Consider the following 26,382-nt stretch of genomic DNA (forward strand, 5'->3'; position numbering starts at 1 on the left):
TCCTGAAGAATGAGAACCACAAAGTAAATTTTTTCAGAGGTTGATAATATGTGATCAGTGTTGGTTGACATACCAGACTTCTATCTGCTAGATTTCTTTACATGGCAAAGTTGTTGGCCAATCACTTTTGTATTATTTAGTGTTGCAATCCATTAATTTATAATTATGAGAAAGATGGAGCTCTGTGAATCTCCTCAGCAGGATTATTGCCAGTAATCATATACTTCCCATTATACCAGGGATGTCAAACTCAATTTCATTGAGGGTCGTATCAGGGTCATGTTTGACCTCAGGGGACCAGGGGGAATGACCAGTGTGAGTATGGTCAGCTCAATGTTGTGTCGGGCTGCCTGGGCGGCCCAAGCACTCTGCCAGTGAAAACGGAGCTCAGGAGGGCCGCTGCATTTTCACTAACAGACACTGTGGGCTGGTCGTTTGCTCTTGCCAGGGTGGCCCCATGGGCCAGATCTAAGCACCCCATGGGCTGGATCCAGCCCGCGGGCCTTGAGTTTGATGCCCCCGCACTATATTATCTTTCTAGATTTCTCTGATTTTAAAGGAAAGATTAAAAGCTACACAGAAAAGCAGAAGTTCCAGGTATGGGGAGATAAACAGTTCAGTAAAATAAATAAAGAGGAACTTCTTTGTGGGAGTACCTGGTATATGTAATGCTTTTTTGAAGTAGGTTGTATTGGTGCCTACCTTACTACCTAGTTGGCATGAGGCAAAGACTGATTTTAATTTTTTCTATTGCTTTAAGTCTATAATTTTTATTAGGGATTTTGATTACAGAGGTAAAAACTAATACAAACTAAATTTTAAAAAGAATAGTAAGAAAGAATGAAAAGTGCTAGAAAAAATAAAGAAAAATGTAGTGCGATAAAAAAAAAAGCTAGGAATATTGCACCCTATCTCGGTAAAATTTGGAATTTCAAGATGATCTAGAGCAAAGAAAAAAAAAAAGATCTGTTATATGTCCTGTTTCCACTTTCCCTACATTGATTTTGCCCCAGGAATGCTATTAAGAGAATATTTAACTGTTTAATTTTAAGAATTAACAGTTCTATGCATTGTTATAATATCAAATTCTTTGTGTCCAATCACATTTGGGCATTAAAGAATTATATTCTATTCTAATAATACTTCACACAGTATGTTGAAAGACAATGGATGGATTTATATGTGATTTGGTTAATTATGGCTCATTGAATAAACCATGGTTGTCTAGAATTACACATGATAGCCATAAGCCATAATTTACCAGTCACAAGATATGTGTTAATGGATCAGGTTAAACCAAAATCAAGGAAATTTCATTAATTGTTCAGTACAGTCTGCAAATCAAGTGATAAAAGACCCGAAGTCATATTTTGCATTATAATTGAATGACTTATAGGTTACTTTCTACACCTTTATATGAAGTTTTTTTCAGTTAAAAAAAAGAGCTAAAACGTGGGAGGGCCACCTGTGCTGAAGATAATCACAGAACAACAGATGTCATAGAACAAATCAGTTTCTGTTAGTGCCCAGAAGATAACAGGTTTTGCAATTCATTAAAAAAAGCAATTAAATATCCATGGTATTTGGAATATGTCTTTAAGACAGAAATGATAAATGGACTACTTACAGTATGATTTGGGGCCAGCCATTCACTCTCAGCACAGTCTACTTCACAGATAGTTGTTATGGAATGATAAGAGGTAAGAAGCATAATACATATGTTTTGGGATCCTGACTGAAAGGCAGGATGTAAATCTAATGAATGAATAAATCTAATTATGATATTTGGGAAATGGGTAATTCCCAATTATTTCTTTTTTTGTATAATTTTGTTTGGGACTGTATTACTTAGTGGTCTCCAACCTTTCCGGCTTTGCGGACCAGTGGGGGGGTTGGAGAGGGGATGGTCTGTGCAAGTGGTGGGCATGTGTGCTGCACAAATGGAGCTGTGCATGCATGAACACTCGCCTTCCACTTCTGTGGCCCAGGTCTGAACAGGCCATGGCTCACTAGCGGGCCACGGCCTGAGGGTTTGGAACCTCTGCATTACACAGTACAAATTCACATGGTATTACTCTTTTTAAATAGAAAAAGCAATTTCCAGTCATGAAAAAGAAAGAGTAGAAAATTCTCATAACCCATCGGCTCCTTGATATGAGTGCTGAAGAGATTTTACTCTCAGGATGCACTAAGAAGCATAGAGGAAAAGAAATTGCTTTCTGGACAAAGTAGAAAATGTATAAACAGCTTTTTCCCATGGGTTCTCCCACTGCAACTGCCCTTAAATGCTACAGCAGAATTTACCATTTTAAAAGTAACATTCAAATAACAAGCACTGAACACAAACATAGGCAGATATTACTGCCTATGTTTGTGTTCAGCGAATTGCAATCACAAGTGCTTGTTACTTGAATGACAACTTTTACATGTTTTGCACTGCAACTGTCACTCCCCACCCCCGAATGTTTCTTGGGATGGACAAGTTGAAGTCTAAAACATCTGGAGAGTATCTGGTTCCCTATCCCTAGTTTACAATTAGTAAAACATAAGATGAGGAAATACTGTTTATTTGACAATATATGTCAGGACCCATATATGCCCATGGGAGTGAGCGCAGGCCTGAGGGACTAAGAATAATATGGATTTAAATAAGGGAGTTTAAGCCTAGCATATGATAAATGCAGATTCTTGGAAAATTAAGTCAATTAAGGTAGTAAGATAGAGTTTCTTTGAGGTGCTTTTTTTGTAGTTATCACCTGCATTGGGTTAACATTCTGGGATAATCTTCAAACTGACTTATTCCCCAACTTTTCCACAATCATCAGCATTCTCATCAAAATCTAATTAAGTAGACTTACACTAATAATTAGGCTATTGTGCATTTGCAGAGTAAGAACCACCTTCATAAATGTAAAAGAATGTTAGTGGGAATGGAGTACAATATATGCATGAATGTGGATTCTTCATTACTGGAGGTTTTTAAGGAGACATTGGACAACCATTTGTCTGAAATAGTATAAACTGTCCTACTTGAGCAGAGATTTGGACTAGAAGACCTCTAGGGACCCTTCCAATTCTGTTATTCTGCTATTCTGTTAATTGGCAATAAAAATATGATTCAGGTAGATCTAGTAATGCTAGTAATTCTCATCATGAGTAATTCATATAAACTCCTGGTAGTTAATAGTTGCAATCTGTAAAGGAATAAAATTATGTTCCCTCAACCTGGTGTGTCTTAGATCCATGGGACTACCTACATCTTCTCCCAGTAAGTATGACCATCATAAAGAGAATCATAAAGTTATCTGGATTGGACAAGCATCGAATAGAACATTTCATACTTAAGTGTTGACGTGATTTCTTCCATTCAAGAATAATCATTTGTTCTCATAGCAGTTGTAAGTGTGGAATTATTAAAATGAGTCATAGGTTACTAGGGAAGAAGTCAGTAAATAATTGAAACTGTGAAAACTAAGGAAATGATGCACTTCCACAAAGATTTTTACATTTTTGCCAGAAGATGTATATTGTTGGCTAAAACCCATTTCTCCTTAAAAATACAGATTCAAAGGAATAGTTAGTGCATTGCTTATTCCATGAAATATGAACAATGATTTTTAGATAGAAATGCAAAACCTATCGATTATATATCAGTACTATAATATAACCATGGTATACCAAAATATTTAGCAAAAGTAAGATGAATCAATAAAGAACATTTCTCTTACTATATAAAAGCTAAGATTATGGGTATTATTGGTTTAAAAGACATCCCACACATGTTGGTCAATATGACCTTATAAAGATAATTATAATTTAAAGATGTAAAATTTTTTTGCAAAAAAACCCAGCAAAATCTTTGAACTTACATTCTAGGAAGAATTATGGATTAATTGGGAATATAAAGGGAAGCAAATTACCATAGTAAATTGCTATTATTACTGTCATGTAAAATCTATTTTATTTTATAATCTGTTGCAGAAAAACATAATCCATTTTTGAAAACCTGAGCATTTATTTAATGAAACATGATTAGAAAATTTAAAGGTACATGCATACCTGAACAATCATAAATTAGTCACTTGAATCTAGTCAGGCAGCAGTAAAATGTTTCATATATATATACATGTATGTCAACATTTTCACAACATGGGAGCCCGAGGTAAAGAAAGAAAACAAAGGATTTAGATGTAGATTAAGATTTGTTTATTTGTTCTTAGAATACCACTCTTTCTTAGTTATTGGAGCTGATTCCTGATTTTTCATATATATGTTTAGGTCAACATAACATACATAAAATCACTGCATTGACTTTTGGTTGGTAACTATTCCAAACAAGTTATGTTGTTATTTAGGAGCATCCAGGGGTGAATGTAAGGGTTTTAGAAAAATAAAGGGTCTACTTCACTTTGTAAATGTGTGACATGCATAGAAAGGGGTAGAACTTCAATCATGTAGTTGTGGCCATTCTCTAGACTTTTTGACACTCCTTACAGAGATGCCCTTGCTATGGAGTGCTCAGTTTTTCGGTTGTAATTTTAATAGTTATAGGCATGTGAGCTCCTAACTACTAGGAGTTTACATGAATTAGTCATGTAGAGAAAGATATCTAGATTTCAAAACTGAAGTACATAATTTTTTTACTATGTAAATATTGATGAACAGATAACAATTTCAGATAGAAAACAGATATTGGGACATTTACTCATGACAGTATAGATAAAAATATACCATAGGAATGTGCAAAATACTCCTTGTCTTAGAATGTTAAAAGACGTTTAACTTTTTTTTTCATCCAGGAACAATCTGTTCATCTTAAGTTACCATGGGAACTGGTGTATTCAAGAGCTTAAAAAAATAGTTTTAGTTGCAAAGATCCCTATCTTGCTTAGCGGAAAGTGCTGATTTTAATATTATTTAAAATACTATTTGGGGAATTAGTACTGTTATTAGTGCATTTTTTTGTAGAGTCTAATTGCATAAAGCAATTTCCTATTGGAGAATTCAGTAGTAAATAATTATCATTTGGATTAAGATATTTCTCACTTGCAATGAGAAAACAGTGAGAGGCATAACTTTTGTAGAGCCATTTGGAGTTCTATTTATATAGAGATGTTATTGCTTACCAAATCAGTCTGTCTGGGTTCAAGTACCACATTAGTGCAGTACTGTGTTGATGTTTTGATGCTAGGCAAGATCACATAATTCAGTGGGTCGCAAACTTTGTGCTCCTGGGGACTGCCTCTAATAATGAATGGATTTCTGTGATGCCATCCTCCCCTCACAAAATTGGCTGATATACTACTGCTACATTCAAAGCCACCAATTGCATGACACTGGTAAATGTAAGATGATTCCCTATCCCAGTGGGAAAGTTGATGGAACAAAACTACGGACACAGGTTGTTTCCATTAATGAAAACAATTTGTTGCCCTGTTCACCTTCATAAATGATCAGCCTCGAGTTGCCAGTCCAGTCCTGGAGATTTCTATTCACCCAGTAATATTAAACAGGTGATACATTTGCAAAATCCAAACTAAAAAAAAAAAAGGTGAGGTTTCCAACAACCCATCTGCTGCTTCTGTGAAGTTCATGTAGTTCAACTGAGAAAATGAAAATTTTGTTGCTTGAGAACAGAGCTGGAAGAAAACCAGCTTGGCTGTCAATCAGGGATGCTAAGGTGCCAAACTGGCACCAAATCAAGAATAATCCAGCACGGATGAGCAAAAATGTTTACTCAGACACAGAAATATATATTTCCATAAGAGGCACATTAAAATGTATACAAAGAACAATGATAATAATCAAAGAAATGCTATTAAAATAATTGGTAAATAATTAGGGATGATATGTTGGAGTTGATGTGTCCGTATTCATGATACATGATAGTCCTCAACATTCAACCATGTTTAGAGACTAGCCAGAGTTACAACGACACTGAAAAAAGTGACTTATGACCATTTTTCACAATTACAACCATTGTAGCATCCCCTTGGTCATGTGATCAAAATTTGGTCAGTTAGCAACTGACCTGTATTTATGACAGTTGCAGGATCCTGGGATCATCTGATCATTTTGTGGGACTTTCTGACAAGCAAAGTCAATTGACTTAACAACTGGGTTACTAACAACTGCAATGATTCACTTAGCAACTGTGGCAAGAAAGGTCATAAAATGAGGTAAAACTCAGTGAACAACTGTATTACTTAGCAACTGCGGTTTTGGACTGCATTGCGGTCATAAGTTGAGGACTATGTATTCTCAGATAGTGATGACATCTTCCCTTACCAACACACCCCTTCCACCAAATAATCTTTATGCAGACCCCAGTGAAAGATCTGAAGGGTTAGAAAAAGTCTTCAGCATCAATCCACAATTCTTTTTTTCCTCCTGGTTCTTGAGAGTTTCTTGTTTATTATTATCACCATCACCTTACTTTTTAAAAATTTCTTGGGTAGTAGAGAATGTATTGTAACAAAGAAATCCAGAACAAAGATAAGCGTGTGCCACTTTTTCATTTAGAAACCTGTAATTGTTTTTAAATTATGTACTATCCTGAAGCCCATTCATTCTTGCTGGGAAAGCCAATGTTCTCCCATTCAAGCAGTAAAAATGGTGTGGAGGAAAGGTGACATAGGTGAGCACCTGAGCACAAAATAGAAGCCTACACAGTTTCGTCTTCAGATTGAGGTCAGCACAGTTGCGTATTGTCCTTTTCTTGGCATGTTGCCAATGTTATTTTTAATCTTAACTCAGACAAGGTGGCGGGGGAACAAAACAGAAGCTGCAACTACTGACAAGATCCAATATTGTTTTCATGGGTGGAGACAAGGGCACTTAGCCAATAGTTGACGGAAGGTGAATTAGCCTGGCTCTAGCAGTTAGCCATCACTCCTCCAAAGTTTGGTTGATCTTCTCAGACGTTCCCTCCCATTCCACAGTTTGAGAATCCCTGATACAGTTCATGTACTATTTTCACTCTGTACTTCAGCAACGATAGTGTCATGGTATGATCTACTTTATAACATTCCTGTTATTGCTAAAATGATAGAAAAGTCAAAAACAAAACAATTTAGCTACGGATTTAACCTCTGAATAATTATTGTGACACGGTTGCTGTGCCAAAGCTGATCTTTCCTATGATCTATCACGTTAGGTCTCGAACAGAAAGCAAACATATTGAAAAATTAAATAAATAAATAAATAAATAAAAAAGGCCAAATGGTTGAAGATAAGAATAACATGAAGAACACAGAAGGGATAGCAGACAATAGGAAAAGATTAGCAAATTATGTGGGTGGCTCATTTTATTCTTTTGCGATAAGGATGTTCAATCTGTCCATCTCTCCAGGATGTCTCCGTTTTAAAAGATAAAAGTAGACAGTCATGTGGCAGGAGAAGGCATTATTATTTTTAGATAGTCAAAACCATCTAAACAGTGTTAAGAAGACATTCATTAATCATTTGACACAGATGTTTATACCCTTCAAATTGTGTAATCCTTTGTCTTCAAAGCCTGTCTCTTTATTTTGCTACATCATTTCTATGTCTATCTCCAAATCTTTGTGTTTTGTTATTTTTCTCCAGGTTTTTTTTCTTCTCTTCTGCTGTCTCCAAGTACTGAAACTTCTACTGTCCAGATTTTTTAAATCTTTTATATCAATAGTTGTTAAGTCTGGGGGAATATGGCAGAAGCTTGTCTGTATAACTTCTAAAATCCCAGATATTAATAACACTTAATTTTGGAATTTTCTATTACTCCTTAAAGGTAATATATTTGTTTAGCCTTGTTACCCAAGGTAATATTGGTAAGCCAGAAAAATGAGCAAGAAGTAGATAAAATGGCAAAAACTCAGAAAGAAGTCACACAATGCACTTATATGCACTTGTATCCACTTGAAGAATGAAAAGAGGAAAAGGAAAAGCAATTGTCTGGTTTCTGATGTGTATATATTATAATATTGTTTAGAATTATATTACTGTGTAACAGGAAGGAAGCCATTGCAAGAAACAAGGAATCAGAAGAGCGTAGATTTAGAAGTGGTTAAAACCTATCAACTATTTCATTTAGCATATAAGTGCATACAAATAGAAGTGAATTTAAGTGAGAGCCACCAGTGGAAGTAAGCCAATGTGTCAAGAGAAGAGAACATAGCATTTCAGAGAATGCAATTCAGTGGTGAGAAAAGTAAAGTTTTACATTTAGGCAAGAAAAGTCAAATGCAGAGGTATAGAATAGATGATACATGGCTCAACATCAGTAATTGTAAGAGGGAGTCATAATGGACAATCACTTGAGTATGAGCCAGCACTGTGCTTCAGCTACCCCAAAGGCCAATGTAGCCCTAGTCTGGATCAATGGAGGGATGGCATCAAGATCACATGAAGTATTTGTACCACTATATCCTGCCTTGGTGAGACTACACTTGGAATACTGCATCCGGTTCTGGTCACCACAATCCAAAAATATGTTGAGACTCAAGTCTAGAAAGAGTGCAGAGAAGTGCAACAAAGATGATTAGGGGTCTGGAAGGTAAAACATATGCAGATTAGTTGCAGATATTTGATATATCTAGTCTAACATGAAGGATTGGGGTGATATAATATCAGTTTCTGGATATCTGAGAAGCTGTTACAAAGAAGAGGAGGATCGCTTATTCTCCAAAGCACCTGAGACAAGAAGTAACAGATGAAAACGTATCAAAGAGAGATCCAATCTAGAACTAAGAAGAACTTTCCACAGTGGGAACAATTAATCAGTGAACCAGCTTGCCTTCAGAAGTTGTGGGTGCTCCATCACTGGAGGTTTTTAAGAAGAGATTGTACAGTCCTTTGTCCAAAATGATAGGGGCTTCTGCTTGGATAGAGAGTTCTCTTACCTGCTCATGTTTATGTAAGTCAATACCTATTCAGAAAATTCTACAACTTTCAGATACACTGAATCCTTTTTTATTCCTTTTATCCTGACTTACCTAGAATATAGTAATTTTTTTTTGTATCTGAAAAGCTTAACATTGGGTATATTGGCTCCTCAGCATATGTTAGGTGCATTTAAAAAGGAATGCTGAAATTTCAAACATAAAACATACTGTACACGGAGTATTGAAAATATGACTATGCCCCAAATTAATTTGATGATAAGGTGCAATAAAGTGGTTGATGGAAAAATCCCCAATAAACAAACATAAAAAACCCTATACATATGGAATTAGAATTATGGACAAATTTGTTTTCATATTATTAGATTTAGTAATGATAACATATAAGCTAATTCTTTTCCATATTAATTTATACTATAACAGGAATATGAACAATCATGTGTTTGCAGGCCTGAAAATGCAGGTGAGTTTTTATAATTTTAGTATAAATTATTGTAATATATACAGTATTAAATGAATCCTCTTAATGTATATGTTGGGGCCATGCATGCTTTATTTTCAAAGCATTTTGGACTTTCTTACCTTCTTGCTGCATATTAAAGGAGCAGCATCCTTTTTATAGACTTTAACTTGAGCTTGGAAAAAAAATGCTGCTGCTTTAAGGAATCAGCTTATAATTCTGCTCTGAAAGACAATGGAAAAAGATGGCTTGTTTAACTGATATCTAAGAGCAGTACTCATATGAATTAGTTTCAAATGTTCACAGCCCCATATATGTGAAACAGCATGCAACTGACTCCAGAGTCTCATGAATACCATTGTGCCCTTAGAAATTAAGTATATATCTTCAATGATTTCATTTATAAAGATAATTTCTAACTTCTTGTTCAGAGATGTAGCAGTGTTTCCAAGGTGTTTCAAGTCTGCTAGTCTCATAAGAAATTATAGGATAAAGGGAGTGGTGTGGTGGCCTAGAGGTGGAGCTCACACCTCACAATCAGGAGGCTGTGAGTTCGATCCTAGGTAGAGGCAGATATTTCTCTGTCTGGGCACAATGAAAATATATTTGCTGAACAAAACTCTGCATTGGTGACAAGGAAGGGCATCCGGCCAGTAAACACTCTTCTAGCTCCATTCAGTTGCCCAGACTCCACTCCGTAAGAGACTCTGGGGTCGTTAAAAGAAGATGCTTATAAGAAGTTATAGGATAAATATATGCATTGGCCTGCGTAGCAGCATTCGGTTTTCACATTGCAATTATCATACAGAAAGCCATTGAATCTCTCCTCATGGTGCTATGAGAAATTCAGAATGTTTAACAAAGGATCTCCAACATTATGAGAAATCTGTCATATTCAAAAATCAAAACGTTTCAGGTTTGGCAATTCTGTTTAATGAGGATAACAATAATAATACAAATTATTTTAATTTGGAAGGCTATGAGCATAGAATGGCTGAACATTGGGTGTTTTTTTTTTCATTTGGAGATTCATGGTGGTCTACATTGCAATTTTTGATCAGCTCTGCAATATTCCACTGTCCAAAGAAGTTGGAAATATGAATGGGTATCCTTGCAGATGTTCTAGGAGTGTTCATATTGTATGAAATAAAGTGGCCATAGAGCAGCTTTTATCCTTTAGTACAGGAATGGAAGTATAATAGAAACCTTTTATTAACTCAGTACTCACAGGGTTCAAAATAGCTACATTCAGCAGGGTTCAAAACCCTTGTACTTCTGGTAATGAAATATTCAAAAATGATGACTGACAGATTGTTCTTCAGATTTTTATGAATGAAACAACATTCATAGTATTGAACAATGATAATATTGTAAGTCTTGTGTAGGCTTGCATTCAGTAAGACATGCTCCGAACGAAGCAGCAATTAACTCTAGTTGTCCTTGAGCGAGAAAAGAGATCATTGTTCAAGAAAAGAAATCATTGCAATTGTTTGGTGTTCAGGTTAAAAGTATGAATTGATGGAATAGATTTCAGATTGAACTTGAAGCTTACGGAAGAAAATGGCATACATGAACTTTTGACAAAATTTAAATTAAGTTTTAACAAGGGTAGCATAAAATATTCCTCCATGTGTCTTGCATTAAATATTTTGAACCATGACTATAAGGAACTGTAATAGCAATGAGCAATTAGATTGCTTATTAGTTGTTATTCTGATTCATCCACTTGACAATATAAACTTATTTTAAGAAAAAAATAGACTGCAACCTGTATTTGAGAGTAAATTTCAATGATTCCCATAGAAGAGAATATATATAGCTCATGGGTTGAATTATGGAGTCATTGGTGCTTTCTACACTTGGATGTTTGTTTGGAGATGTTTCATTACCCAACTAACATCATCAGAATGAGTAACTGTGAGGTTTGCTCCCTATTTATACATGGTAACTTGCCTTGCCACTTTTGATGGGGATATGATTTTCTCCTCGATAGTTCCCTGGTTAAGGTATTGTTTTCTACTTGATTGTTGATTCTTCCCAGTTGAAACTGTGGTTGAGTCTGTCCATGCATTAACTCAAGGAGTTTAGTGAGTCATGTTTCTTCAAGGGCTTTTGTTGGTTTCTTTGCTATGATGTTTTGTTTGTATGGTTGTAATAGTCTGCTGGTTGTTTCTGATATGTTTTGGTGACTGGTTGTGTTAACTTTTTCATAGCTTGTTTTGATTGTGCTGTAGTGGATTGAGTAGTCAGGCCCTTTTTGATAGTTGCGTGGGTATCTATTTTGTTGGAAGATGTTGGAAGATAGGCAATTTATTTCCTTTTTCTTGTGTTCTGGATTGCTGCAGTGATTTGTACTGTTCTGAATAATGTTCTTATTCAAAGGAAATGATGGCAAATTAAAAACACAAGTCTTTCGAAAAACAACCCACACTAACCAAGTGCTCCATTACCAAAGTAACAATCCAATCTCCTACAAAAGGAGCTGTGTAAGAAGCAAAGCAGAAAACATCTTAATCAAGGAACTCCCAACAAGAAACTCATGTTCCCATCAAAACTGGCAGGGCAAGCTAATGTATATAGACAGGGAATGAACCCCACGCTTACAATATTACATACAGTAGTCGGGTAATGAAATATCTGCAAAAAAACAACCAAGCTCAGAGAATATCGAGTACTCCACAAATTTCAGGAACACAACTTTTCCTTGTAGAGACACACAAGGTCACATTGTAAGTTTAATATGATAGATCAGTGGTTCTCAACCTTTTCTTCACCACGGACCCTCTTTAAATACCTTTTGTGGCCATGGATCATGGGCACAGACCTCCAAGACTTAACCCAAGATTTAAATCATAATATTTCTTCAAGCCTTCACTGACTCCCTGTGATGAAGTTGTATAGCCCCCAGGGGTCCACAGACCACAGGTTGAGAATCATTGTGATAGATTTTACGGTATTATGTATGTTTTGCTTATGACTATCATTTAAAACTATTTTCATTTTAATTTAGATTTTACAGAAGACCTGAGGAAATCAAACATAATTTTTGTACTTGGTGAGTAACAAAAGACATGTCCAGACATACTTGTTTTATACATACAATAAATCTTTGGACAAGTACTAATTAATTGCATAAATTTGTCTACATGTGGTGTCTTTTTTAGATTCTCCAGGATCAGAACCATTGAGAATAAAGCATCACATAACACTATAAAGAAGAAACTTCATAATTACCAATAGGGGTATTTAATTAATATCCAAATTAGTAGATGTTTAGAGTGGTTTTTTCCTGCACAAGATGTATATATACATGACAAGCAGTATAGTCCTGTGAGTACGGTGCTGAAGTAGGAGTGGGGAAACATTTTGAGTCCTCCTTTTCAAACCGAAACTACCTGTGTGACTTTGGGCCAATCATTTTGTTTCATTCCTAGACTGGGGAGTTTAAAAAGTACTGACATAAAATAATATATGATTGTGGATGAATAATTGGTATTATTATTACCAATCTAAATCATTCCACGTCAGAATTAAAGCCTCTTCATTGAAGACTTTGGAACATAATGTACATGATGCATATTTCAACCAACCTACTCTAGCCAGTATGGTACATTAAGGTCCAAAATCTTCAATGATGAAGCTTTAATCCTGACATGGAATGATTTAGATTGGTAATAATATATGTATACATACTTATCCACAAACATACGTATGTCAGTATTTGAGCATGTGTAAGCAACCTTTCCTTAAAGAGCTCTTTTCCTTTCTACATTGTGCTACCTGTAGTACTAAGCAAATAGTGCAGTTGAGATTGCTTGTGAATCATAAAAGAGTAGGGCAAAATGAGAGAAGCATATTATTATATTACTGAGGGGGGGAAAAGACATTGTGAATATAAGTTGGCTTTTAGCTTCATTACTCATTTAAACCAAGCCTCAAGAAAGGAAGAGCTCTTGGCAGTTAAGAATATAGGACTCTTGTTCATTATTCATCACCTGGTAACATGCATAGGAACATTACAACTCTGTGTTCTCTGTAGTGATTTAGTCACACATGGATAGAATCACTTGATCCTGAAAGTCATTAGTAACACAAATCATCCTCCTTGGGAGAAAATGAATAAACCTTCAATATATAACCAGGGGAATCCTGAGAAGCTTCATTCTCAATCTGAAGCGATAGAACATGATGAAAACACAGCCCACCAGTATCAATGTTGAATTCTTCTCAGTTGTTAATCATATTTTGGAGCTAATTAAGCTTTTTGCAATTCTAGAATTCATGCAAACTCCTAAAAATGTGGAGAAGTTGCTATGGCAATTAGGCACATAACACAAAAGAGATGTGCAGCATTTTAAAAATAATAATGCTTCCAAAAGAAGAGTTAATAAACATCTGCCAAAATGTTTTTTAATCATTGACTGGAACAACATAAATTATTTTACTGAAGACCGATGTTCAAGGTTCAAACTCTCAATATTTGGAAGGATACACAGATAGTTCTCATTCAGCAACCACTCATTCAGTGACTTTGAAGGTAGACTAAACCTGAATGAGGGAACTGTTTCTCTGAATTGTGCCCATGACAGTAGTGCTGCAGTTCCATGATCGTGATTCAGGCTCTTGGCACCCAGTTTGCATTTATGATGGTTGCAGCACCACATGGTTACATGATTGCTCATCTATCTGTGTCCATCCATCCATCCATCCATCTATCATCTATATCTCTATCATCTATATATCTCTACCTATTAATCATCTATACAGCTACCCATCTCACAAAAGTATGATTCAGGGTGCAACAATTAATTAAAAAGAAAACCAATAAATAGATGAAAAGTTACCACTAAAAACTACAAAACCATAAAAAACATATGAGCAGGAGAGGATGTTGTTAATCCAAGTAAGGGAACAATCCCATTCCTGATAGCAAAGCCAGATCTTGCAGAATATGGAAAGAGAGGTAGCTAATCTCATTTCTGGTGGGAGAAGATTCTTCTTCTTCAGGAAGTAACAATTTCATTCATAATTCTGTTAACACATGACAATGGGCTTTTTAATTTATTTATTTATATATACTAGCATATTTATATAGCTATCCATCTCACAAACATGTGACTGGGAAGTTTACAGCACAGCAACAGTTCAAAACTCCATATCAATCTATAACACGGGCGTCAAACTCACAGTGTCACATTGCTGTCACATGACATTTTGCTACGTTTCCCCCCTTTGCAGAGCTGGGGGTGGGCGTGGCCTGTGTGTGTGATGCATCTGGCCTGCAGTCTGCCAGTTTGACACCCCTGATCTCTAACAATCAAAAATGAATAAACAGATAAACCCAAGGAAGTAGAAGGGCATCTCTTTAATCTCATATAGCTGGCTACCTTATAGGTTATCCCTGCGATCCCAAAAAACTGGTGAGAAGGCCTTCTGAAAGAATAATATTCCAGATGGCAGGGTCCATAGCAGAGAAGATGCAGAGCCACCTGGGTCCCATTAGATGCAACTTTTTTGGAGAAAATACCCCTCCTGCCTGACCTGCCCAGGCAAGCAAGAGAAGCTATAGAAGGACATGCACAAAATACTGTTGCTGATCCACAAGGGAAGGAACCAAACCCTCTGATAATTTCCCTGATCTTCTGTAAGCAAGGAAATCTCTGAATCTGACAATATACCACGGACAGATCAGTCTGTAATTGGATATGTTTGCCCTCTCTTTTGTATGGCACTGAGTATTTCCCTCCATTGATCATCTGCTGCTGGCAACTGTGTGATAAATGCAGATGCAAAAAAGAATCACATTGCCAGAATCTGCTCCTTTCTTACTGTCCTCTGAAGGGTCCATGGAGGCGTTCTTCTCCAGCTGCTTAAAGCAAAAGGGGTCAGCCTACGGACACAGGTGCAGGACCCCACACTTTGATGTTGTCCCTGGAATCGCCCAAATTCAACAATGGAGAAACACTTGATTTGTCTGATTTCTTTAACTAATATTACCAAAGGGTGGGATTAGAGACAGAGAAGAAGCAAGCGAGGAGACACAGAAAACAAAGCAATGATTGTGACATCATTGGATTGAGGCTGAATTAGAGAGAGTTGTTTAAAGAAAAAAACCCTAGCTTTTCGGATGCATAAATCTACCCTGAAAGTATTTATTCCCATTTAGTCTTTAATTCGAAGACTGGCGGATGGAGTAATAAGTAATAATTAATGTCAAATGATAACAGGAAACAGGTTTTTATTTTTGTACAGATAGCCAGTATATTTTGGCCAATATCTCAGATTGAATAGCTTCCCAATCCAATGTCTTCTTTCAGCTAGATCTCCTGATGGATACATGTTATGTTTTGCTACAATAATTTGCTGGAAGCATACAGAATCGGGCCATGCATACTTCAGAGAGGATTGGAACAAGTGCTTCAGACTTCATCTTCTGTTACTAAAATAGCCCAGCTGCTTTCAGACTTCTGCACAAACCTGAAAAAAAAAAATCATTCCTTTGATAGAAATGTTGTATTAAGTTTAATAAGTTAACTTCTTTTTTTTTTTTTCAGGCAAAAATATTTTTATTCAACTAGGCATTGTAAAATTATTCATCAGTTACATAAAGCACAAGAGTAGATAATTAAATTCTTTAGATAATCCTCTTACTTTTACCTTTTTTTTTGAAAACAATTTTATTGTTTTTTTAACAAACAAACAAACAAAACATAAAAACATCAACTCTCATCCATACTTATATACAAACAGTGTGTCGGTTGGTTCATCAGTTTTGTGCATTCATTTCGTAGTCACAATTACAATTACCTTACATAATAACTCTTATTATCAATCCAAACTTATATATCCTCATATCATTATTTAAAAAAAAAGATTTGACTATACTTTTATTCAATCATGCCTTATGAGATAACTATAATTTAAGTAATTTATTCTATAACAAATCATATAATCATACCAATTCTATCCTAAAAAAAAGAAAAAAAAAAGAAAAAACATTTTATAAATATAATGTCAAATGCCAAAAGAAAAAAGAAAAGTGAAGTCAATAATATTCCTTATTGTCTAACATTCTAAATATTCTATGTTTGTATTTCATCATCCAGCCATTGATAGAAAAGGTCCCAAATTATATAAAATTGTTTATCTTCTTGCTCTCTAATTTCAAATGTCAATCTACTCATCTCAGCACATTCCAATATTTTCTTAATAACTTCTTCCTGCAATGGAATTTTCTCATTTTTCCAATTTTTTGCAAATACAATTCTAGCCGCAGTTAATACATTTACAATCAAATATTTCAAATCTTTACTATAAACATCTGGTAAGATTCCCAATAAGAAAAGCTCCGGTTTCAAGTCTATATGTTTCTTTGTCATTTTTTCCAGCCACATGCGGATTTTAGTCCAATATTTTCTAGCATCTTCACAAGTCCACCACATATGGTAATATGAACCAGGTTTCTGATGACATTTCCAACATTTTTCCGATTTGTTCTTGAACATTCTTGCTATCCTTGTTGGGGGGAAATGCCACCTGTAAAACATCTTATACAAGTTTTCTTTATAGGCTGTAGACATTGTCATTTTATAATTTTGCGACCATAATTTCTGCCATTTCTCTAAGTCAATCCCATATCCCAAATTCCTCCCCCAAGCAATCATATTTTCTTTAACTTGTTCTTCCTCTAGCTTGATTTCCAATAAATAACCATATAGTTTTTTAATCACCTTTTCGTCAGTACCCATCAAAATCTTATCTAAATCAGTCTGTTTATCATAGAATCCCTCTGTTTTGGAATCCTCATCATACCTTGAGTGTATTTGCGCATATGAAAACCAATTCATCTGTATACCTTGTTCCTCTAAGTTTTGTATCGATTTAAGTTCACCCTTTTCATCTAGTAATTCCCCATATCTAACTGTTTGTTCCTTTTTATAGATTATAGGATAAGAAAACGCTTCTATCGTCGATAACCAAACTGGAATTTTCAAATAACATTGTTTTTTTATCTTCTCCCAGTTTAACCACAAAGACTCCCGTATATAATGTCTTCTAAAATAGCCCTGTGTTTTGGTTCCCTTGTACCATAGAAAAGCATGCCAACCCAACAGCAAATCATGACCTTCTAGCGTCAACAATCTAGTCTTCCTTAATGTTATCCATTCTTTAACCCACGTCAAATTTGCAGCTTGATAGTACAACTCCCAATTAGGCAGGCCAAACCCTCCTCTAGTTCTAGCATCCTGCAAGAGCTTTAGCTTTATCCTCGCTTTCTTACCTTGCCATATATACTTCAACACAATTTTATTTAAGTCCTCAAAATAGTCTTTTCCAAGCCTAATTGGTATTGTTTGAAACAAAAATAAGATTCTGGGTAGAATATTCATCTTGATTGTTGAAATCCTCCCTATTAATGACAATTGTAGGTTTTCCCATTTCTTCAGATCTAGGGCTATCTGTTGTTTAAGTTTAATGTAATTATTCTCTTTTAATGTACTACATCTTGGTGACAAATATATCCCCAAATACTTAACCTTGTTTGTAACTTGGATTTTCAACAAATCTGCCAATTCTTCTCTTTGTCTTAATAACATTTTCTTTGGCAAGATCTTTGTTTTATCTTTATTTATTTTCAGACCGGCCACCTCACCATATGTCTCTATCTTTTCCAGCAGCTTCAAGGCTGTTTCTATAGGGTCTTCTAAGATAAAGACTAGGTCATCTGCAAAAGCCTGTAATTTAAATTCTTCCTTTTGATTTTCATTCCTTTTATAGTTTTATCTTCTCTGATATTTCTATTCAACACTTCCAAAGTCAATACAAATAGCAAGGGAGAAAGAGGACATCCTTGTCTTGTGCCTTTTCTTATATTAATAGAGTCTGTAAATTCTCCCTCCATCATTACCTTAGCTGTTTGTTCATGGTAAATTGCTTCTATTGCCTGAATAAATCTTCTAGCAAAACCCATCTGTTCCATTAAAAGTAACATAAATCTCCAATTCACATTGTCAAATGCCTTTTGGGCGTCTAAAAATATCAAAGTCATTTGCTTTTCAGGATGCGCCTCATAGTATTCCAAAGTATCCAGAATTACTCTCATATTATCTCTAATTTGCCGCTTTGGCAAAAATCCATTTTGGTCTGGATGAATAAAATTATTCAAATATTTTTTAAGTCTTTCTGCTAATATTGAAGCAAAAATTTTATAATCTGCATTTAATAAAGAAATCGGTCTATAATTCTTAATTTGAAGTGGATCCGCCTCCTCTTTTGGAATAAGTGTAATATAGGCCTCTGACCATGTTTTAGGTATCATCTTCTTTGACATAGCTTCATTCATAACTTCTAACAGTGGAATACACAGTGATTCTTGAAATGTTTTATAAAATTCTGCAGGAAACCCATCTGGACCTGGTGCTTTCCCGTTATTTTGTTTCTTAAGTGCTTGACTTAATTCCATCATTGTTATATTACTTTCTAACATTTCTTCAGTCTCTTTGGGTATCTTAGGTAGATTTGCATTCTGCAGATACTGTTTAACTTTCTCCTCATCAATGTCTTCTTTCTTATATAAATGTCTATAAAAATCTCGAATAATTTCTTTTTTCTCTTTGCTGCCATGACAAATTTGACCTTGGTCATCTATTAACTGCAATATTTTCCTCGACTCTTTCTCCTTTCTCAACTTATATGCTAGCCATCTACCTGGCTTATTTGCATCTTCAAAATAATTCTGTTTAGCATTCCTAATTTTCTGTGCCAGTTCTTCTTTCTCTATTAAGTCCATTTTATGTTTAGTTATATCCAGTTTCAGTTTAACGTCTTTTTCTGTGGCATTTTCTGTAATTCTTTTTCAAGTCTTTTATACTCATCCTCCAAGGCTTTAATAGCTTGCCTTTTCCTAATATTCTTTTTCTTGTATAGTCTATTATTAAGCCTCTGGCATATGCCTTCATTGTATCCCAAACATTCTGTATTGAAGTGTCTTCCTTTCTATTTTCTTTAAAAAAAAAGGCCAGTTCTTTCTCCATCCATTGTATGAATTCTTTCTCCTTTAGAATAGTATTATTTAACGTCCATCTCGATCTTTTTTTTTGTCCCTTCCATTTAATTGTCAATGGATTATGGTCCGCCCAAGTACTTGTTTCAATGTTTACTTCTTGAACGCTAGATATTAAATCTGTTGAAATCCAAATCATATCTATTCTGGACCATGATAAATGTCTATTTGAATAGAAAGTATATTGCTTAAGTTAACTTCTTAAATAAGTGGCACCAGAGACAGCTCCAGGACCAGGGTTTTTTTTTTAAATAAAAATGACATGAGCTCTGCCCCTTTCATATGCAGCTATGCTTGCAACATCATGATTTTATAATTCTCCAGAGAAATTAATCTGTTATACCAAATGCAAAGAAGTTTTTTTCCAGATCATTTCTGAGAGGTTTCCATGATGCTTTGGAAATAACCAGCGGAGTATTTGGTAACTCTGAAGTGGTTTGTTTGACTGGTCCTTTTTTTGAAAGAACAGGTTGCTGTGCACAAGTCTGTTCAGAAAATATTCCCTTCTTTCTGCTGCTGCTTTTCCAACTCTTAAAAGATCAGGAACCGAAGCAGTCAATAATGACTCAGAGGCAACAGCTGTGCTTTAAAAAGTCGTCTATAAATGACAATACCTCACAATACCTAGCACCCAAGAAACCATGAAGATTCAGACCTCCATTAATGTAGTTTATTTTATTATATTTTATTGATATCCCTCCTTTACTGTTTATTATTAAATAACTCAAGATACCGGAAAAGATATTGAATACTCTTCCTCTCTCTGATTTTTACCTGTATGTAAAAAAGGTACTATATCAAAGAGAAAAATGTTGGTGCTTTGTCCTCATCCCTAAATAAAATGATTGTAATAGTAATAAAGTCACACTCCCAAAGGAAGACATCAGATGAGTGAACAAAATGAAAATCAACTTTTGTAATTAATTCCATCTTTCTTCTTCAGTGGAGTGCCAGGAATTTTAGTATTATGCCAAGAAAATTCAGGTAAAAGATAGCATCACTTTAACTCTAAGTGAAAACCCTACTCATCTAAACACAGTTCTTGATTGCATTCAAGCCAAGAATTGTGAGCAGAATATAATACTAGTTGGAAATGTTATTTTTAGACACTATCGTATTTATTTATTTAGCATAAAGATAATCTTTCCCCACCGTACTTTCTAAACAAATGTAAGGGAAAAAAGTCTCTAAATGTATTTATCTGGATTACAAAAATACCAAGACAAACCTTTGGCATGGCATAGGATTTGTTAATACTTCTTTAGTTTTTTGCATCTATCCTCAAGGTGTTTATGCTCATTTAGTCTTAAATTCAAGGACTGCCAGGTGGAAAGAAAAATAATGTCAAATGATAATAGGAAACTGGATTTATTTTATTTTTTTTGCACAGATAGCTTTTTCTCAGTCATATGAAAAGGGCAGGTGGATGGTGAATAAATAGAACTTTATTTGGTTAATGAAGTTATGTGAAAACTATCCCTATTTCCATCACAGAGATATCTGCCAGAATCATGTCTTTATATTTGCTCTATTGATTGCAGCATATGCTTTGAAAGATGACTTGGGCTTTTAAAAAAAGCATTGGGATATTTAGTCTTTGAATTCGCCTTTATTCGCCAGTCAGAAAAGGCAACTTTTCTGTAAGGGTGATAAAAAATGAATAGAGTGACAGAGGGAAAACATGCATGCAGTTCTCCTTCCCTATCCTGCCTATTTTTAAGTGACCAAATATATAGAATTCTGAATCCACACCCACTTTTTCATGTGGCTGCAATTCCTCTTATTCAGGGTAATACAGAGGTGGTATTCAGCAGGTTCTGAGCAGTTCTGGAGAACCGGTAGTGGAAATTTTGAGTAGTTTGCAGAACCAGCAAATGCCACCCTCTTCTATTCTCTGGCCCCCGAGTCCCAGCTGATCGGCTGGGTCTTCTTTTGTTGCCCTGCACAGGAGAATGGAGCTGGAAAGCAGGTTAGTGGAGTGGGGAGGGAATGGAGATTTTACAGTATCCTTCCCCTGCCACACCCACCAAGCCACGCCCACCAAGTCACGCCATGACCACCAAGCCATGCCCACAGAACAGTTAGTAAAAAAATGAATCCCATTACTGGGGTAATAGGCTAAAAGAGCATACGGTAGTAACATTAGTGAAGGTCTTGATCCAAAAGGGTTTCTTCCTGTTCAGAGATACAGAAAAATAATTCACACTAAATCAAAGCCAGTTCAAGTCCTAATTGAAGGTCCCAAAGAGTGAAGACAAGAGAAGGTATTGGCAACAAAGATGAATATACTATGAAGGCCTGTCAGATAGCCATCATCCAAGTGTCCCTAGTAATAAGGAGCAACTACAGCGGGGATCTATGCAAATAGTATTATGTGATCCACTATGAAATTATATTGGTGTAGCAATCACTGCCTGCTGGTATGAGAGAAAGAAGGAATTTAATTTTCCCCTTAAAAAAAAGTAGAATGTACGTTTTAATTTATTGTTAACCAGTGTTTGCTGTCAAGAATTTGGATGGGATACAAATCTAACCTGAACTTTCTTTACTGTTTAAGAATACATCTCAGTATTTTTTCTTCTTCATGCCCAGGCAGTATTTTTTTCAGCCTATTTGAAAGTAAAGTATTTATTGTCTAGGTTTTAGGAATTCTTAGAAGTTTTACTGTAGCAAGGTATTTTTTTTCAGTTTTAAAATTACTATTTGCATTTTATTCTTTCTACGATGGTCTATCACCATAATAAAAAAAATCGATTTGATATGACTGTGACAAGTTAAGGGCAAACAAATTAGTTTCTGAAGAGCTGAAAGAGTCCAGATTCAGATTGACAACAGCAATGCACACACTTGGTTTTTCCCCCCAAATAACTTTGCTAAACATTATAAGAGACTTTCAAGAAGAGATTGGATTGCCATTTGTCAGAAATGGTGTAGGGCAGAGGTGGTATTCAGCAGGTTCTGACCAGTTCTGGAGAACCGGTAGCAGAAATTTTGAGTAGTTCAGAGAACCAGCAAATACCACCTCTAACTGGAGATTTTACAGTATCCTTCCTGCCATGCCCACCAAGCCATGCCCACACAACTGATAGTAAAAAAAAAAATATGAATCCTACCACTGGTGTAGGGCCTCCCACTTGGGCGGGGGGTTGGACTAGATGACCTACAAGATCCCTTCTAACTCTGATTATCTGTTATCTGTTGTCTCTGCTATCTGAGAATAAAAGTCAATGGAAACAACAGAAGCTACAAATAACATTTATAGAAAGAATTGGGGTAAAACAGAAAAAAAGGGAGAAGGGGAAAAAAGTAACTTTCCCTTTCATTCCAGAAGGTAAAATAATTTTAATAGTTTATTGCTCTCTCTAAATAAACCACAATCTCCCACAATATTCATCTCTTAGGTAAGTAAAACAAGGTCCAAATGCTACATCAATCATTGTCTGTCATCAAAAAAGTCTACTAAGAATAACCAAATATACTTTTTTTTCTTTTAACCCTTGAAAAAACAAAAAAATAATTTTAATTTTAAAATTAAGATTAAAATTATTCTTAAACCTGTTAAAAATGTCTCAGAAGCACCTTTCTACTCATCTGTTTTTCAAAGTGAAAATCCTTCAGAAAGTGAATGGATTTCTTTTTATCAATGTAAAATTTATCCATTTGTTTGTCACTTCTAGAAAGGTCCTTCAAAATCTTAGCAGAGCTGTTTTGTTTGTTCAGAAGAGGAAAAAAAAATCCAAATCAATTTTCTGATTTAATTCATCTCCGTTAGGGAATGAGTCATCCCCTCAGATTTATTTGTATTATATTTAAATTCCCCTTCAAATTAATTTCATGGGTATTCATTCTAGCATATTTATTGCTTATGACTTTGTTAGAAAAACTTTGCTCTGATAATGTTAGCAAGCGTGTTATCCATTCTGTTGAGAAACCTCACTGATAGATATCCAAAAGTTTATGGTAAGGATTTCTGCTCTATTTTCTTTATTTTCGGGATCAAGTATCCAGCCTTCAGGGTTTCCTTATCATAACATAAAGGAAAGCAATCCCCATTTTCCCCTGAGAAAATATCTTCTAAATAATTCTAAGTAAAATATATAAATAACTAATAAGTACAATATATAATAACTAAATTACAATCATTCTAAATCCCTCTGGCACCTATTCCATAATTAACTATACAATCCATACTCTTTTGCTGCATAATCCCCCCCAAAAATCAAGTATATGAAAATGTTTTCAAAACAAATGTACACTGTCATCTTTTAAGGAGGTGGAAACTCACTAGATGAATACACTAAAAAATAAAAAAATAAATTTAAGATATAAGTGAAGCTTAACATTTGTAAAGGATGTTTTGGGAGTGTGAGCCTGATATAATCCAAACTCAGCCACTTCGTCATAAATTGATTGTAAAACAGTAGTAAAACAGTAATTTTCCCTGCTTACTCATATCCAAAATTAAGTGGATGATGAATATTGTCTTTGATCTGGAAAAACACCGGCTTGGATGCAGCATTCAGGGGCAATTCCCCTCGCAAAAGCTATCTTGCTAACCAGTGAAAATATGGTAGAATGTAGTTGTACTCCCAGGAAGGAGGGGCTAGATTTCAGAGGCCCAAGAAGATAGCAAAGCTTAGGTAATTTGGTTGGGAAAGAGTTAAGAAATTCAACTTACAATCATAAGTGAGCCCAACATTTCTGTTGCTAAGTGAGGCAGTTGTTAAAGGAATTTTGCTCAATTTTACAACCTTTCTTGACACAGTTGTTAAGTGAATCATTGCAGTTGTTTAGTTAATAACACGGTGGTTAAGTAAAGGTGGCTTCCTCATTGATTTTGCTTGTCAGAAAGTCGCAAAAGGGACTCCAGGACATTGCAACCATCCAAAATTTGAATCAGTTGCCAAGTGTTTGAATTTTGATCATGTGACTATGGGGATGCTGCAATGGTCATAAGTGTGAAAAACGGTCATAGGTCACTTTTTCAGTGCCAAGTCCAAACAGGCACTAAACGACTGGTTGTAAGTCAAAGACTACCTTGTGTGTGTCCAATCACACTTGGCCAATAAAAAAAATCTATTCTATTTAGTTAAGGAAGATTTCTGTCTATAGGTGAGTTAAAATAAAGGAAACTTCTCGGAAGTAACTCTCCATGTCTTTCTTGATTTTGGGAGCCTGACTGAAAGCCAGAAAGGCATCAGCTTACCATGGTTTTTACAGGAAACACATTTGCTTGTTGATCTCATATAAGGCAAGGCCATGTAGTTCCACCACAACCTTTGTAAATAGTGGTTTCTATTTTGGATAGCTACAAAATTATTGTCTTTGTATATATGCTAATGTGAATTTTAAAAACTGTTGATGGAATTTCTCACTTGCTTGGGTACCTGTCAGAAACATTAAGTAGTAGAGAAATTCTCACTTGTTTGCAAATGATCCATAATGTGGAAAGTTGTTATGAGAAGGCTATTTTTAATGATATCAATGTGGTAGTTGTTAAGACATAATTTGGTAATTGTCAGTTGTGAAAGATCAGATCCACACATGAAGGTTAAATTAAAGTGATTTATTGCTACTCACATCGGTGCACAGGAATATTCTCAACTAACAGTTAGCACCTCTTGAATTCAACAGAATTCAAGAGGGGTTCAGCTTAGCTCCTTTGTGGCTACATGGAGATTCTAAGCCAGGGGTGTCAAACTCGGTTTCATTGAGAGCTGCTTCAGGGTTGTGTTTGACCTTGGACGGCTAGGTGTATGCATGACTGGGGAGTGGGCATGGCCAGGTAAGCATGGCCAGATTGATGTCACTCATGTCGGGGGCACCTGTGGTGGCCAAATGCTAAGGCAGGATTTCCCTGAGACCCTTGCTCACTCTCATTATAATCTTCCTTCCTTCCTTCTTTCTTTCCTTATTTTTCCTTCCTTGCTGTCTTCCCATCTTCCCTTCTTTTTCTTTATCTTTCCTCTTTCCCTTTCTCCTTTCCTGTCCCTTCTTGCATGCTCAAATCAAATGCAAAAGGGAAAACATTTCTCCTTTTCTTTTGGTTTTAGTTTGTTTTGCTAGCCGTCTGCCAGGAAAAATGGAACCTGGGGGCCCCACACACGGCCCTCCCATGCCCCATTTTCAGCTGCAATGGCGTCCTGCAACCCTCTGCGAGAGAAAATGGAGCTCGGGAGGGTGCACTGCCCCTCCAAATTCCATTTTTGCTGGCAGAGGCACTGCGGGCTGGTCCTTTGCAGTTTCCAATTCAGCCCCGTGGCCCAGATCTAAGCACCCTGCAGCCTGGATCTGGCCTGCGGGCCTTAAGTTTGACACCCCTAGGCTGATCCCTCTTTGAATTCCATCCCCCAGGATCTGCCATTCCTTCCACTCCTATAATAATATGATAAAACATCAAACAACAACATCTGCCTATCCCAAGACCTTGGGAAGGACTCAATAGGTGGATCAAAAAAAAAATGCCAAGTCCAGTCTAATAATGTGGCTGACCATGCGACAAGCTGCAATAATAATACAGACTTTCAGATATCCTGTTACATATATATATTGAGGAGGGACAATTTTCCTTTTAGAATAATCCCTTCTCTGCTTATGTGTCCTCTGATCCCCTTCGTGCATATTTGGAACTGGATCCTGGTGGATTTCAGTAAAGCCTTTAACTACAAAAGTTTAGCTTGTATTGTTTAATTTTGCAATTTTACTGGAATATTAGCATTCATAATGGCATCTTTGGATAGAATGGCACTATTTGATACAACCTAGAGAAAAGATATGGCTGTGCCTGCTGATTTATCTCTTGAAAGGAAATTTACATTCATCTACTTTTCTTGGCTGAGGGAGCCAGATTTGTCTGAAGACAATTTCCGTGGTCATGTGGCCATCATGACTATAAGTCAGAGGCATACTGTATTACCTTCCCACCAAAGTGGTACCTATTAATCTATTTGCATTTGCGTGGTTTCAAACTGCTAGGTGGG

At 35.7% G+C, this 26,382-nt stretch overlaps 1 protein-coding gene across 1 annotated transcript in view; it reads left to right on the forward strand.

Annotated features, from left to right (window-relative positions):
* Positions 1–26,382, forward strand: part of AK5 (adenylate kinase 5) — a 135,884-nt gene that overhangs the window by 93,275 nt on the left and 16,227 nt on the right. Inside the window, exons 9-10 of the mRNA XM_026700200.2 lie at positions 9,303–9,342; positions 12,350–12,394. Coding sequence (XP_026555985.2) covers positions 9,303–9,342; positions 12,350–12,394 — 85 coding nt within the window. The remainder of the gene's footprint in view (positions 1–9,302; positions 9,343–12,349; positions 12,395–26,382) is intronic.

This window comes from Pseudonaja textilis, chromosome 3, assembly GCF_049901715.1.
Source record: "Pseudonaja textilis isolate UNSWEBS1 chromosome 3, rPseTex1.2, whole genome shotgun sequence".
NCBI lineage: Eukaryota > Metazoa > Chordata > Lepidosauria > Squamata > Elapidae > Pseudonaja > Pseudonaja textilis.